At 40.7% G+C, this 16,536-nt stretch overlaps 2 protein-coding genes across 4 annotated transcripts in view; one reads left to right on the top strand and one right to left on the bottom strand.

Annotated features, from left to right (window-relative positions):
- The window catches only part of LOC141431189 (uncharacterized), a 30,345-nt gene extending 27,985 nt beyond the window's left edge, over positions 1-2,360 (top strand). Inside the window, exon 31 of the mRNA XM_074092247.1 lies at positions 11-2,360. Coding sequence (XP_073948348.1) covers positions 11-1,096 — 1,086 coding nt within the window. The 3' untranslated portion in view covers positions 1,097-2,360. The remainder of the gene's footprint in view (positions 1-10) is intronic.
- A 1,536-nt stretch (positions 2,361-3,896) lies between these two features.
- The window catches only part of Set1 (SET domain containing 1), a 29,269-nt gene continuing 16,629 nt past the window's right edge, over positions 3,897-16,536 (bottom strand). For all 3 annotated transcript variants that reach the window (XM_074092250.1, XM_074092252.1, XM_074092251.1), the window contains 13 exons: positions 16,103-16,218; positions 15,237-15,354; positions 14,613-14,694; positions 13,620-13,780; positions 12,688-12,803; positions 11,961-12,216; positions 11,478-11,622; positions 9,788-9,908; positions 8,443-8,734; positions 6,907-7,087; positions 6,706-6,812; positions 5,797-5,991; positions 3,897-5,210 (listed from right to left, as the gene is read on the bottom strand). In XM_074092250.1, the coding sequence (XP_073948351.1) occupies positions 5,037-5,210; positions 5,797-5,991; positions 6,706-6,812; positions 6,907-7,087; positions 8,443-8,734; positions 9,788-9,908; positions 11,478-11,622; positions 11,961-12,216; positions 12,688-12,803; positions 13,620-13,780; positions 14,613-14,694; positions 15,237-15,354; positions 16,103-16,218 (2,064 nt within the window). In that variant the 3' untranslated portion in view covers positions 3,897-5,036. The remainder of the gene's footprint in view (positions 5,211-5,796; positions 5,992-6,705; positions 6,813-6,906; positions 7,088-8,442; positions 8,735-9,787; positions 9,909-11,477; positions 11,623-11,960; positions 12,217-12,687; positions 12,804-13,619; positions 13,781-14,612; positions 14,695-15,236; positions 15,355-16,102; positions 16,219-16,536) is intronic.

The raw sequence follows: 16,536 nt of genomic DNA, 5'->3' as shown, positions 1-16,536 counted from the left end.
TTGTTGACAGGCAATGACCGGCGATAACGAAGGCACTTGCGCGGCGGCGTGCGGTCGGCGCGTGTCTCTGCTGCGGCTGGAGCCCGCCAGCGGCGAGTACCGCGTGGCGCGCGCGCTCACGCTTGACCGCGCGCCGGCCTCCCTACTGCTCACACCGGCCGCTCTCTACATCGCCGGCGACCGCCCGCTGCGCGTCAACTTGCCCTCCGGCGCTCTAGAGACCTTCGCTGCCGACGACCTCACCGTAGCTGCCGCCGCCAAGAAAAAATCACCCCCTAAAGCCATCCTGCTCGTCAAACCCGACCCACTCGAGATCCTCCTATGCTACGCGGAATGTGGCGTCTTTGTCGACGGGAATGGCAAACGTACGCGAAACGACGACCCCAAATGGAGCTCCGCCGTCACCGAATTCGAATACGTCAACCCGTTCCTTTATGCGGTAGGCGAGGATTTAGTCACCATCGTTCATATCAACGACGAAGCTTACAGAGCCCCACCGTGCACTTGCGACACGCACTCGCTCGCGTCCACCGCTTCGGAGTCCTACTTGCCTGAAGTGTTCACGCTCAAACTGAGCGAACCCGCGCTTCTAGGAACGACCGCGAACGGCGTCATACTCAGAACCAAACATGAAGACGGCGGCTACGAAGTGGTCGCAGTTGAGGGTATGGCGGCGTTCAAAAGCATCGGCGCGTCCTTGGAGTCTTTAGACTCGGTGTCGGACACGAAAGGGTCGACGACTGATCTGATGCAGCCCGACTTGCAGCACGACGTGTCGCAGGACAGCGTCGAGGCGACGACGGGCTTCCTCGCCGATATTAGAAAGAGAGCGCGACAATTACGCGAGAAAAATCGCAAGGAAGAAGACCAAATTCGAATGCAGATGCAAGCGCTCACGCCGGATGACGTTATTAAAGAAATTTTGACGACGGAGGTGGGGTTGAAGCGGGTTGCTGGTAACAGGCAGTCGCCGCCGGTCACTTCTGAATTCGATTCAGACTCCGAAAGCGGTAGCGAAGGCGAAACGGACACTGACGACAAGTGCGCGGCAGCTCTCTGCGCAGAAATGTTCACGAGACAAGTGAGATTCGAATAATAACATCGAATTAGCCAACAACAGTACTTACAGTTAGGTAGATAACGATTCATATTAAAATAGGGATATAAATAACTTATTTTTGTATTTTTAATAAGTAAAGCAAATACAATTTTACGATACTGCTCAGTATTGTATTTACTCGTAACGTCGGTAGATTCAAGTATGATGGCGTAGTTTTATTGTTTATTTATTTTTGCTAGTAATTTAGGCCTTGTTAGTGTGTCAATATTTTAATAATAAATCAGGTACTACTTATACCTCAGTTTTAGAAAAATAATGTTTTTCAATTTTGTTTGTTTACTCACAGCGATTATTGTGACTTATTTTAGTTTTCTATGGCTTCAGTTCTAAATTTGCTAAGTATTTGTACTTAATATATTAATTTAGATAAGTTAAATTAACGAAGCTTGTGTGTCCAATTAATGTACTGTTATCATGGATGTAGTTCGCTCAAATAATGATTGTGTTCCTAATACTCAGCGTAAGTATTGCTTTGATTACTTATTATATCATTACTGAATAACGATTGCAATATTAACTATATTACGCTATTGTATTCTGCTGGCCCAATACTCGTGTATTAATAGACCAGAGATTTGGAGGACGATATTATGCTATTAACCCTTAAACACATGTTGTAACTAGGCCAACGTTTAACCATAATCAATAAGTGCAAAAATTTCAAATTCCCATAAAAAATCCATAGTCTGATTAAAAGAACTTTTCTCGCATTTATTACGCCATTAGGTAATCAGATGTCTTTTAAAAAAATAAAATATATTTAAGGGTTAATAGGTTGTCTATCCCCATACAAGAGTGCATTTTTATTATCATACGTCCAATGCTTACTTTTCTAATCTGATAGGGTGTATCTGAATTTATCCGTCTCAGACCAAGTATAAAACTGCGGGCATTAGACAGGGGACCAGGAAGTCACTCAAGATTTTAGAGCAAGCGCGTATCTGGGACTTTGTGGGAATTCCTACTCAAGTCTGAGCAGAAAATGAATCGTAGAGTAAAGCGGGCTAAAAGCGCAAGTGATAGGAAAACTGGTGTAACATCGGTTTTCTTTCTGGCTAATTTTGTGACAGTTTTTTCCTCACTTGCCGCTATTTAAGAAATGTATTGTACTAACAATTATTATTAACATTTTACTGTGATTTTATAATTGACTTTAGTTTGTGCTAGATTTAGTTTTAAGTAATACTTGTTAATTTCCTTCTACGATGACCTGTTAAAGAATATATAATTTTGATATGCATACATTTTTCATTTGATTGTCAGCCATTAGTAGGATAGTTACCTAACTAAATTCTTTAAAACACAAAGGTAACGCCTGAACCATTTTAGTTAATATCTCTGATCCCAGCCGACAACTGCCCTTACAGTTATGCCGACTGCAATGGAAGTGCAATGAAAAGATAAAAAATAACCTCCTGAGATATATAATAGTAGATTGTACAACGAGACCATAAAACGATCCATTGTACTTGAGGCGTTTATATAGCCACCCCAGCTGGTACGACGAGGGTGGATAGATACGTGGAGGGGAAAATGGGTTCAATGCTCGAGTTTTACACTGCTTTTCACTTCGATTGAGAGGAAATTAAATAGCAGTAGTGGAAACAATTGTTCGCTTACTAGGTACCTTTCATTTTTCATGCATTGCTATATAATTATACATTTTAAGTTTTATTGATTTTATTTTGATTGATTTTTAGTTTAACAAAATAAAAATTATTAAAAAATACACAGAAACTTTTTTTGTTTGTGGCTGTTGACACCTGATTACTTTGGTCTTGGACGAAGATTTTACTTTATGCACTAGAGCATAAAAAGTAATTTTATGTCGCCTAGATCCAGCATAAATACCAACTTTACGAGCATGAGAAGTGAAAAAAAAATGTCAAAGCGATTTGAATCTTAATTGTTCCGAGAATAAAGTCAATCAGCCGTGGTTTAAAACAATAAAGAAAAAAAAGAATTTTTACTTTATTACATTGTAATAAAGTCCGTATTTCCCTTGAACTTATTGTGTACATTCTATTGCACATTTGGGCCGCACGACAAGAGCAGTCTGCAGTTTCGTTGCTATTGGATGCAGTTGTCTGCACTGGCCCTTAACGAGTAGTACGATACGTAATATTAACTTCATCACCGACAGAGTCATCTAGTCGTGACAGCCAAAGGAATGCCTCACACGCCACGGTCATCTATACATGACCAACATACAACTCTAAATTAATTCTTCTGCAATGGAATTAAAAACAAGGTTGATTTGTCACTGGTTTTTCTGTGGCGTCCAGAGCACATCACTTCGTTTGTTTGAAGCAAAGGTTTGGATCTCTATAGTCTAAGGTTTGAAGAGTTTGCGGTGAAGAGATTAAATATCTGTCGCATATTAGGGCCAGTACAGACAGATTCCATTCCAGCTGTAACAACGCAACTGCATTTCAATCTCGGCCAGCGTGCAATTTACTTGCAGTTGGGTCTACTGCAATGGAACTGGAATTAAAAATGTATGGATAGATGGAAGTAATATTGCATTTGGAATAGTCTTCTGTATTAGCCCTCAGCAGCCCGCGTGAGAACTACGGCCCAAGTTCTCTCATTCTGAGAGCCTGATCGGAATCCCAGTGATGCCGATGAACCGAGATGATTGGTACGGAACCCTACACGGCATGTGACCCGACACGCATTTGGTCGGTTTTTACATTAAAATGCTCTACCACATACTCCTTCGCAAACTTAGGTAGGACCACAGTAGGACTGTAGTTGTATATAAAAATAAAGTCACTTTAAAATTGTTGAAATCTTTATTTACATCTTAAACATTTACATTACATGATGTGCAACTAGAAACCTGCAAGTTCACAGTCCAATTAAAGATTTAATTATTAGACAGCTTACAGAGTAGTCTATGCTCAAGTCTTATTGATTTCAGAATAAACGACAGTAACACAACACTCATTACGTTTCCAATCGCTTCATAACTTCATTAAGATTTAATTTATGTACTTGTAAAGTGTACTACATATCTGTCAGTACAGCACAGATTTATTCACAATGAATGTACAGCACAAACTTTATTTCTAGTGAAATATTTGAGGCTCAGTCAAACGGAATCTTATAATACAGGGGGGATTAGATAAATTATAATTAGATATACATTGAGTTGCACTTGTCCAAACCCATTAATTACAAGATAAATCAAATCAGATTCATACATCACGACCACGCTACACAACTTTTTACAGAAAATACTACAAATTCATAATTATTGGATTCAGTTTCTGAAACCACTTTAGTTTTAGAAGCACTAGCTCTATTAACACAATGAGAGCTAAGCTCCACAGTGCTGGAAGAAGTTGCTATCGACATTCGTGATTCGTCAAAGTCAACAAAGAAATCCATGTGGCACCCCGCGGTGGCAAATGGATAATGAAGTAAGAATACGAGTGGCAACGATGACATGATAGGGCAGTTGACCCCAACAATCAATTTAAAAACTTTATACACCGTGGGCTCTAATAACCCGAAAGATTTAAACCAACGATTCTAGAGCCTAGTCAGAGTAAACCCATTAAACAATAGATTCCTAGTAACTACATATCCAATTTTACAATTATGTATTTGAAAATTAATCTGGTTTTTAGGGTTTAAAAAAAGTGTTTTCATGACATTTCTTTTATTGGTCACTGGAGTCAACTATCTTATTCTTTTGTTTATGACTCGTTACAGTTATTTTTCTATCTCACTCGCAGGGCAATAGTCGCATTAGTTTGATGCAACCCAGAGCATACTAAAAAACTTGTGATTTGAGATTAAGGTTCCTTTACACTGACGTAACTTGGCTACTTAAATAAATACTAATAAAGACAGCGTAAAGAAGGAACAAATAATTAGCGAACTTATCCGGTGCGTGTGCACCGAACGTTTAATTGAGGAAACCGCGGCACTGCGGCGCGCCGCACAGACACGGTATCTTCTCGTCTTCGAGGGGAAATTTGTAGTCGTATGTGATTTCTTCGTCTACACCGATTGGTTGTTTTGAATAAATAACTATTTTCTTTTGAGACTCTATTGTTATGATCTTCGCATAACAGTTTGGCTGAAAAGAAAATGGACAAAGTTTAAGTATTCCATAAGCATTGCACAGGTATTCTTAAATTTAGATCTAGAAGACGACAGAATTCACTATGCTTTATCAACACTAATAAGTAGTAATGCAGTAAGATTTAAAGTTTTTTTAAGCTGTAAATTTTTTCTAAGAAGATTTTCAACTTTTATATCTTGGGGTCAGTTTAAAAAGTAGATCTTGTAGAAAATTAATATTATTCTGGTAAAATTACACGCGGTGCTGCTCGCCAGTTCTGTTAGCCTGAACTTGGCTTGACGCGCTACCGCGCGTCTAGATAAGAATGGTTATTCTAATAAATAGTTACTCTAGGAAACTGTTTTTACTGGAGCGAAAAATTCATCTGACAGTACAAGTAGTAGTTACTCTGGGAAATATGACTGATCATTTAGAGAAGTGTTAAGGTAAACGCTCGAGCGCTCGTCACTGTCCCAATCATTGGCATCTTAATTTTATGTCGGCAATAGAGGTGACAGCAGATTGTCATTTATTGGGCATCAGCGTGTCGGACACTCGGACGTTTACCTTATTTTATTTAGAACTGCCATAGCTGACTCACATTGCAACTGTGGTTGATGAACCGCGCCAGATTGCCGCACTTGGTGGCATCGATGATGGTGTCCAGATCGATCCGGAACAGGTAGGAGCTGCCGATGCCGGTCGCCTCGTACTGCGCCTCGCGCACGTCCGCCACTATCGGCCGGATCATCTGTCCGACGTATTCTATCACCATCTCGTCTGCTGCTATCGGCTCCTGAAAAATTACTTGGTTTTAGTGTACAGTCAAAGAGTGGACAAACTACACTAAGGGGCTGTTTCACCATCCATTGATTAGTGTTAACTGACGGTTAAATGTGATGCCGTCTCTATTTGTTTTGTTCGAATAGACGGAGACGGCATCACATTTAACCGTCAGTTAACACTAATCAATGCATGGTGAAACAGCCCCTAAGGGAATGTTCCACCATTGTCTAACAGGTATTTATGCAAAATATCACTTCTTTCTTATTTTAATTAATTCATAAATTTACCCTTTTGGATGCTGCTAAGCAAAATAGTGTGTTAACCCTAATTCTGCAATACATTATCAACCTTTAGAAAATATTTTTTACAGTTGACATTGTATTGCAAAATGCCAGTGGGTTGACTCAGTATTGCAAAACAGCATCCATTTCAGTCACAGCTCATGTGGCTTCCATTCCGCTTTCGCCAAAACTCACATTCTCCTCCTCTATGGCATTCTTTTTAACCCTACAACTCCCTGGTACTTCAAAAACTGATTTAGTTATGTTACTTCTGTTCGATGATCTGAGAACTTCTTCCTTACTGTCCCCCTGTCTAACTCTAAATTCTGTCTACTCTTTTACTGTCCAGGCTTTACAAGAAAAGTCGTGCTTTTTGAAGACTGTAGACTGTACTAACCGAGACAGTACCACATTTAGCATTATACGTAGTTATGATAACGTACCTGTGCGAACAATCCCCAATCGTGGATGCCAGACTTGGCAAACTTGAGCTGCTTCTTCCTGAATTTGAGCTGGTTGAATTTCAGGAGATCCGAATCCGTATCCGTACCTGTAAACGAATGGAAATTAAAAATAGATATCATCAATTTGACGAATGACGAAAACTCTGTCCCTGCTACAGTGTCGCTAAGTTTGTGACTCACCAAAGGCGGTGAGCAGGCGGCGCTGGTTGGAGCGCGCCTCGCGCGACAGCAGCTGCATCTTGGAGGCCTTTTTGTCGTCGTGCGGGATGGCCGCCAGCCCGTGGTGGTACTTGTACTTGGCTTTCAGCCGCGCCTCCATCTTGTAGTAGCCTTCTGTGCGCGCCGAGCCGCTCGAATGACCCTACAAAAAACAGCATTCGATGATATGTGGCTCAATAAACTTTTTAGTGTCGCTTGTTGCCATGGTGTCTTCAGCATGCCAATAACTATATCTTCCTGAGTCCTGAAATGTTTTAATAAACTTAATGCTTAAGACCTAGACGTGGTTGACCTGCTTTGTTATTTTGAACATTATTTCAAAATACTTAGAACTCTTTATTCAATGAACAATTTGTACTTTATAAAGTACATTCGGCCGTTATTCTTAGTGTTAATTGGTCCTTTATAAAGTACGCGAGGACTTAGGAGGATATACATTGCAAACATTTTTCTAAGCAAGTCTATCACTGCAGTCTCCTGAGTTACGGGACAGAATAACATATACTTAAAAGTTGTTAACCCATGTACCTATAGTCGAACAAATTGAATCATGTTGACCCAGGGTGGAACCTTTGTGCTACTAATGTCATGTTGACATCCCATACTTTTGTCAAGGAAATCAAATCATAGTGAAATTGATTATTAAAAGGTTCCATCCTGGGTCATGATTCAATTTGTTCGACTGTACAGTCGCCATCAGATATTCCGGAGCAGACAAGGCGATCAAAAATATCGGAACATGAACTGTAATGCTTTGAGAACAGTGTGCATGTTCCGATATTTTTGACCACCTCGGCCTCTCCGAAGTATCTAATAGCGACTGTACTTAAGCGTACTTTTATTTCTTATACAACGGAAGACATCAATCGGCTTAAAATCATATATATTAGAGGTACAGAGTTAGTTTGACCATACGCCCCGTTTACAGGGATCGGTAAGTGTAGTCTCACATTTGATACTCACATTTAAAAAGTTCCGATAAATATTTACATGTGTGTTTGACGACGCACTGAGACATGTTTTTTTTTGGTTTTGCGAGTTAATGACGTATTTTTTACACATAAAATCATGGTATGTATAGTCGACCAAGAAATTGGTTTACCACCCTAAGGTAATGTCATTTGTAGCGCTTAAAACGTCAAAGCCTATTTTCACTCACAAGTCAATATGACAATAAGCCTGTTTTATTTCTGAAGTAGGAACTGTCATTTAAATTGGTAAAGCACTTTCTTTGTCGACTATACGTGTCTTTCGTACACATCAGTGAAAAATCAGAGTGGATCTAGTCCGCGACATAGCATGTTCGTATTATTTAACCGTTATTTAATTCTTCTATGTCAATTATCAAAACAGCAATAAATGCCATAGGCCGCCTTTCATATGTTACTTTAACATATTGTATTTGTTAGCGGAGTAGCGAGGTTAAAAATTGTAGATCTTTGATATGACCCTCCGGAAACGAGATACGCCAACAAATGAAAATAACTAATAACAAACCTGTAAATCCTCGTAGATATTATTGTGCCGTTTGGACTTCTTCTTGGGCGGGCTATAACACACATCGGTGGGCGGATGGTCGACCCAATGCGTGTCATTCAGCCAGTACCCCTGCGCGTCCTCTGCCAGCAGCGACTCGTACGCTCGTTTGAGATATTGCACGTCTTCGCGGTCGATGCCCCGCGTGAGGAACTCGTACATGACTTGCATCTCAGCCATGATGTCTCGCGGCTTGAACGTAACGTCCGACACAACCATGCGTTCGGCATCTTCCAAGCGGGAGTCGTGTAGTCTGCAGAGAGAATTATACTTTAACTTCTACTTAAGTCTTACGAATTTTTTACAAACTGTAACTGACTTTAACATTAACCTTTGAATATTTGTTTATAAATTAGGATCAGGGTATGCAACTAAAAAGACAATGTACCTACTGTGCGCCTTGCTTTAATACAATAAGGCAGTTGTCTCACCGCCAGCGAGGAAACGATTGGCTATCGACTATTTTCTCGCTCAAGAAACGAACAAAAGATATAAGATCCTGTGTGAGTAAAAGAGACACATATATTAATAGTTGATCGCTGGCTGTTCACACTGTCGGCGAGAACTCGCTCTTACATCTTTTGTCGCAGCGACAAGAGCTATAAAACTCGCTGAGCTATAGATACTCGCTCAGCGATGTCAGCTTGGCGGCCGCCCCGCACGAGCGAGTCGAGTGGAGCGAGTAATCGCCCGTCGCACTCGAACACTCGCTTACAGCCAGCGACAAAACTACACTCGCTTCTCGCTGCTCACCCACTCGTTTCTAGTTACTCGCTCTACTCGCTTCTCGCTCATCGTCGGCGGTGGGACAAGTGCCTAAGGTATCGGGCACCATTTACCAACAATTTCAAAACGCGGCTTACAAAAAATCATTTTAACACCAAAAAACCGATTAATTTTCAATTTACTGTAAATGGATTATAAGTATTTCTGTAATCGAATTGGCTAACATGTGGCGTCACAGTTCAGTAATACCCCACAAAATATATAAGAGAGTCGTATTTAGTTCATAAAAAGTATATATGGCGATTGGTGGCATCTATACCTTGCGTAGTAGCATGCTTTTTTCCGCAACTCGGTGACTTTTTGCCCCTAATTTGTGTAATCGGCTGCTATAGGCAGTGCCGGATTATAAGTAGCAGGAACCAGCCTTACCTTTTATATATCCTAGCAAATATATATTTTTGGTGCTGTTTATGGTAGCCTCAAGACGTTATGCCCTAAGCAATTGCTTAATTTGGCTAATCCGGCACTGGCTATAGGCACTAGGAAGCTTAATTCTAGGGTTAATTTTATCAATACTGACTTGTTCTGTATCTCTGCGAGCTTCTTGGTCTCGTGTTTCCGCTTGTAGGGTCGCTTGGTGTCCTTGGGCGCGGGCGCGTCGCGCGGCGGCGACGGCTCCGGCTCGGGCATCCACGTGTAACCTGCGGGAAAGACTAATTCCTGTTACGTTCGTTCTGCCTAAGACCGCTATCGAGATGCGAGACCATCTGAACGGGGTGTATGTAGCTCTAGAACCTAGGGAACGCGCGAGTGCCTACGCGCAAAACGCTCCGTCTGGACCGGGTCTTAGGGTGGCAGAGAGCCAAAATGAGGTCGCCGCCTAAAGCACTCTACCCATTACACCGTGTCATACGGTGACCGTAATAGGAACGTGACAGACAAGAATATATTCTTTGTATCGAAAAGTATGAGACTATGCCCGCTAGCACGTTCCGTAAGCAATCGTCGCCGTCGCGTGTCACGTATGTGTGTGACATTCCGTTATTGACACGTTCCTATTACGGTCATGGGATTATACGGTGTAGTGGGTAGAGACCTTAAGTGGTAAGCGGCCTGATTTTGGCCGTGTGTCTTAGAGTAACTTGCACCAGAGACCTTATTGTTTAACATCCTTGGAATCAAAATAGTTTTCACTACTTCTTTAACACGGATAAGGGTAGAAAGTCATGGTGAATGCAAGCGCGAACGTCACAGCGTTTTTTTTTCGAGGGAGGTGGAGAATGCTCATAGTATACTGCCGAACCGGTCTCGGCGGCGTGCCCGACTGATCTGGGAATTGCTCACCAGACACCTACGGACTAACTCCACCCCCTGTGGAGTGTTGTACTCGAGACGCTCCGTGCTTTCGATATACACTTTGCGTTTGACGTAAGAGCGTTCGACAATACGGCCACATGTTACCATAACGAGCAGGGCCGGCCTTAGCCATCTAGGCGTCCTTGCGAATGAATGGCTTTGGCACTACTGGCTACGACAAGCAACAAAATGATTGGTTGTGTTTGATATATAGTTATTTAGTTATTGTATAGATACGTCTATAAATAAAAGTTTAAATGCTGGCTGAGTCTAGTTTTCAGAGTAGTTTTTTTAGATCGATAAAATAGGTATTCAAATTAAGTGGTTAGGTTGAGCTGGCGCGCGTGGCGTCCTTAGGTATAAACAAAAAGGGTTGATGCTAAAACATAAGTTATATGTGTACTTAAGTAGTAACCTTTATCATGTTGCTGCGTCCTTGCAGGGCGTCAAATGTGATTATACCAAATTGTTACGAGCTGAACGAACTGCTACAAGTATAGTTAACGGTTGATACAACCAACCCGATGCCTACCAAAGAAGAACCATTTTCAACATTTATTTTTACAAGATTTTATTTAGTTTAACCTGTCCCGTTGTTTGTCTGTCTGTAATCAAATCTCACAAGTTAAATTCGACCAACTTCCAGTACTTGGTTTTACTTGAAAATTGATTGGTATACTTATGTAAATTTTGTGACAATACAATAATCTGGTAGTGACATCCTGGTAGTCCGGTCAGGACCGTCTCCACAAGACAGCACTCTTTAACGGTTAATGGCATCGACTTGGTATGCAAATGTAGTTTGGGTGACAATACAAGTACAGTCAACAAAAAATACAGTCAGCAAAAAAAGCTTGTGTTAAAAATGAAATAAACTTATTTTCGACTAAACTGGCAGAGTGTGAATAACATACCGTGGTCGTGTTGCAAATGGTTGGAAGTGTGGTCGAGGTCGGGTGGCGGGCGGCAGTACGAGTGATCGAGCGCCACTTGCGATGCTTGCGACGCTTGCGACGTCTGCGACACCGGCGACGACGACTCCGACAAATTCGCGCCGCTCTATAAAACGTAAAATAATCACAGCCTGTACAAACGATTTTCCTAGCTCATAGATCCACTTGTATAGATTCTTCAGTGTCTCGTGCCCTACGAAATTTGCTGATAGTCGCTATTGACTATTGGCCAAGTTTATGATGCGTCTACAATGCATTAAAGACTCTTCCAAGCACTTCTTGTCTTCATTTTCAAAACTACCGCTAATGTTAATGTGCTGGTCGTCAACAAAAAGGTTTCGAGTAACATCAATTTAACAAACCTTAAAGATTTATAAAAAGCTTAATACTAAACGCTATTCCAATAATTATAAATTGAGCTCTGTGCAACTACAATTTCCCTACCTCTTTGATTCCATTCATGCTGACTGCGGACTCCGTATTGCTCTCGCTCAGAGACACAACTCTCTCTCGCTCCCTCTTCTCGTGTCTCTTGTCGTTCTTCTTCTTTCTCTCTCCCTTCTCCTTCTTCTTCCTGGCCTGCAGATTCTCCTCCTCGGACGTGATCTCGCCTTCTTCGATCTCCTGTTTCTTCTCTGGTGATTTGAGATGGTTCTTGATCGGACTGGATCTTGGTTCTTCGGGCTTGCTCTCGGGTTTGCTGTTATGGGACATTGTCGAGATTTAGTTACTCGGAAAATTTCGGCGTGAATAAAAATTGCTCGGGTTAGTGTACTGGTACAGAATAATGCGGAACAAGGGTTCGATTTCCAACACCAGCTTTATTTTTGTTGTTTTATACATTTATGTCCTCGTTCCAGTAGAAATTGTAAAAATAACAAAATTGGTGACATTCATGAGGGCAATCCGTTTGAAAAGCATGCGTGTGAGCGGACAGAATAATCAATGCGACATTAGTTGGCCGAAGTTCTATTAGGATCTAGCGTTCGGCATTCCTCCTGCGGCCCAAGTCATTTTTTTTATGAACATAAAACTTAATGCACTTATGAGAGAGTTCAATAAACTTCAATATCAAATTTAAATAAGTCTTATACATATAAAGGACGCTGTGCGGTAGGAGGCTATAGTCTCTGCCAACCCCAATAGGATACAGGCGCGAGTATGTATGTACCTTTCGTCCGGCGGTTTGTCCGGCGGCCGTGTATCTGTCTCCATGTTCTTTCGCTGCTCCTCGAGAAACTCGCGTTCGATTTGCTCCATGTATTCTGTGTTGCGACGTCTTCGCTCCTGTAATAGAAAAAAAAAATAAGATTGATAAGTTGATTGAGGATCGATAGCAAAGTTGCGGTGTTCACAATATAGTATATACAGAATGGTATAGGTACAGTATTTCATAAAATATAAATGAAAATCACTGTGTAACTTTTAGGAAATTTTCATGCGAATTTAGTAAAATCCCGGAATTTAATTTCAATTACCACATATAACAGTTTACGCGTAATAAAGTAAGTAATAAAGGTGGTGTGCAGCCGCAAATAGGGATTGTCAAGCCACTTACCATTAATCGTAATTTAGCCGTGTAATCCTTTTTTGGTTTATTAATGACATTTGCTACAAGTAGAACTAGGCTATTTTTTCGGCGGTATTTACTGGGTCGATCAACTTTTTCTTGTACTCGTTGCTGTAGTTACGTTCTCCTGAGTCATTCTTTAAACCGTGAGTTTATAGGATTAAAATTTGCCAAACATGCATTTTTGTGGTTGTTTTAAGTCCCTTCTATAATTGGTCATCTAATAAGCATGTTAGTATAATGTGACACAACATTTCTTCTATTAAACTGTACTACTTTTGTCCCCTCGCTGACGGGACAGAATAACAATCAGAAATAGAGTATACGTAGTTAAGCAAAAAGGATCCAAAGCACTGTATGTTATTCTTTAAATTTGCTTTTATTCCTACTGAAAGTAGATCCAAAATTTAAAAAATAATTGTTGAGGGTTGGATCCTTTTTGTTAATCTACGTCCAGTTGATCCACCTTGCTATAACTCGGCTAAATTATGAACAGTGGCGAGTGGGTCAGCAATCCTGGTTCGTGATGTTACCTGGTACTCCCGCTCCTCGTCGGAGTCTGAGTAGACGCGGTCGAGCAGCGCGTCGCCCGGCGTGCCCGGCGTACCCGGCGTGCCCGGCGTGCCCTCGGGCGACAGGATCGGCGAGCCCAGTCGGGAGTCCACCGCCTCCACCTCCGGGATCGGGGTCTTCTCTGTAATAAGCATTAGCTTAGTGAACACGAACAAGACTCGCTGCTAATACAGGCCTTACACAACTAGTTACCTATAAACAGATTAAATTTTTAGTATAAGGTGTCAATTACTGGCCACTCTTCAATAACTAAACTGACTGACTGGGTGCTGTAGGTGTCCATGGGTGGCGGTGATCGCTTACCATCAGGTGACCCGCATGCTCGTTTGCCAGCTATTTGATAAAACAAAAAACTGTCCACCTTACACTAAAATGAATTCTATATAATACATTTTACAAGCTTTTATTTAGTTTCACCTGTGCCCAGTTATTGCAACCTGGCTAGTAATTGATGATTTACCCTACAGTGTTTTTTTTAAATCTATATGTGAGATTTAGTCACACACAGAAACAGAAAAACACACAAAAAACATAAGAGGACATAATAAATAAAAAACATCAAATAGTATGTCTCTCTCTAAAACGGTTTTCTCTGTGCGGTATGGCGCTACTTGCGTGTGACGTCACACGTTACAATGCATCTTTCTCTGTCTAATCTTGAATTTGAAACTTTTATAATTCTGTTATATCTAAAGTTAGCTTGCTTAAACTGATATCACGTAGCTTCGATTTATAAAATAAACAAAACATAGTTAAATATTGTATATAAAAAAAGCAATTCCATTGTTTTAGACGAAAATTATGAGCGTGAAAGTAAAAATAAAATGTTTAGTTACTTTGTCTAACGTAAATAAATAGTCAATTTAGATGGCAAACAACTGTCATTTCAGTTTGCCATATAAAATCTACAGTTCATGAGAGAAGTCAATAGGTAATGTCAATTATGTACTAACCTCTCCGCCTCTGCTCCTCCTCGCTGTCAGATGAGGACGAGTAGACTTTGCGCAAACGTTCTTTGTTGGATACCACCTTGAACTGAACATCGATCTCATGTTATTTCGATTACCATGAGTTTTTGATTGCAAATAAGAAAGTTATATAACAAATCATTCTATAATCTCCGGGTTATTTCACTGCTGGGCACGGGTCTCTTCTTTGCTTTAAGACGTCATAGATCAAGAATAAGGCTACAGCAGCCTTTTTGCTTCGCCCTAATTACTAATTAAGACAAATTTGACTCGCCTATTATGCGACTCAAATAGTAGTTGTAATATTATAGGTAAGTGAACTCAATCGATGTGGCGCAGTTCGCAATTGTCAAACGCGCACAACCTTATGGTCTACCATTGACAACTTTAAACTCGTCCGCTTTCCAGTCTCGCAGTGAAATACAACTTATAAAAGCTTAAATTAAGCTTTATATAAACTTAAGTGCAAAAATATATCTATTCAACCGAACCACTCAAAAATATGGTATGGCGGCCTTCTAACGTTGGAATAAGAGTTTGTGGTGCATATTTTTAGAGCTATTTTCTTGCAGATGTAAACTAGCTTTGTAAAAGTAGATAAATGCTCACATTGACTTGTGCTGGGTCGAGATCAGAGTCGGAGTCAGAGTCGGAATAAAGCCGAGGTGCGCCGCGCGCCTCCGACTCCGACGACGAAGACGACCGCGACGACGAGCCCGACGACGACCTGCCGATTTATAAACACCATGTAGGTATTTTAACTTCGACAAACTACATGCTATGCGATACACACTGGGTCAAGAACATGTGTCGAGTCGATTCGTCTGTACAATCAACTACGAAGATGTCGATACGGCCAAAGGTACATAAATACTTGTATGTATACACGACTTTATTGGCATAATATTAAGGTCTTTGTAACTTTGACCGTATCGATTTTCGCAGTTAACTGTACTGTACTGTCCAACCTATTTGATTAAGAACCCGATTATCCTACTATCGTACTAATCCAACTTCCTATCATTATTATAAATGCGAAAATTTGTGAGACTGTGCGCGGGTGTGTTTGTTTGTTACTACTTCACACTAAAATGGCTGAAGTTTGACATTTGGAATAAAATATAGTCTACTTTTTATCCCAATATTCCCACGGATGCCATGTAAAATCTCAAAATCTTCATCTCTTGACTAGATACAAGAATTTTTGCAAAGGGTGTTTGTCATATCATATGACGTAAAATGTCATGATGACAATAGGCTATATATATATAAACAAAATCCCATTGGTTGACTGCAGATCAGTTCATTTTGCTGAATATTCGTTCATATGCTTTCGAGGTATTTTCTTTTATAATATGAATCTTTTTCATGTTACTATCAATATCTAAAATAACTATATAAGCTGTAGTTAAACTTAGTTGAGCGTTGTTGGTAGTGACCCACTAGCTGGGTAGTACTTGATGTCTAGTACTGACTTGGACGAGCTACTGGACTGCCGCCGGCGACTGCGCGACAGGTACGAGCCATGCGTCCTATTGCGAGGGCTCGTGGGAAGCTCCTTCTCTTCGTCAGAGTTCTGAACCATCTCCTCCTGAAGCATGGAAAGTATTTAAGTTTCATGCACATTTAGGAGATGAGAATTTTAGAAAGAGTTTTTATCGAAAGCGTAAAGGAATAAATGTCTTCCAACGTAACATACCCTATATTTGAGACCATTAACCAATATTTAAAGCAGATTTTTTTTATTCTAATCTCTAATACAAGCTTTGTTTCGGTGACTGTAATTTTTAAACAAAATGTCAATTGATGGTGTCGAGCAGTCTTTATTTATGCAAGGCACATATCGTCGGGAATAATGCAGATCCGCTTATCTACCACACGTAAATACCGCGTATCTGCACTATGGTGT

The sequence above is a fragment of the Choristoneura fumiferana genome, chromosome 9 (genome assembly GCF_025370935.1).
Source record: "Choristoneura fumiferana chromosome 9, NRCan_CFum_1, whole genome shotgun sequence".
Classification (NCBI taxonomy): domain Eukaryota; kingdom Metazoa; phylum Arthropoda; class Insecta; order Lepidoptera; family Tortricidae; genus Choristoneura; species Choristoneura fumiferana.
Note: the sequence above shows the minus strand (reverse complement) of the source record. Positions and strands in the feature narration are given on the sequence as shown.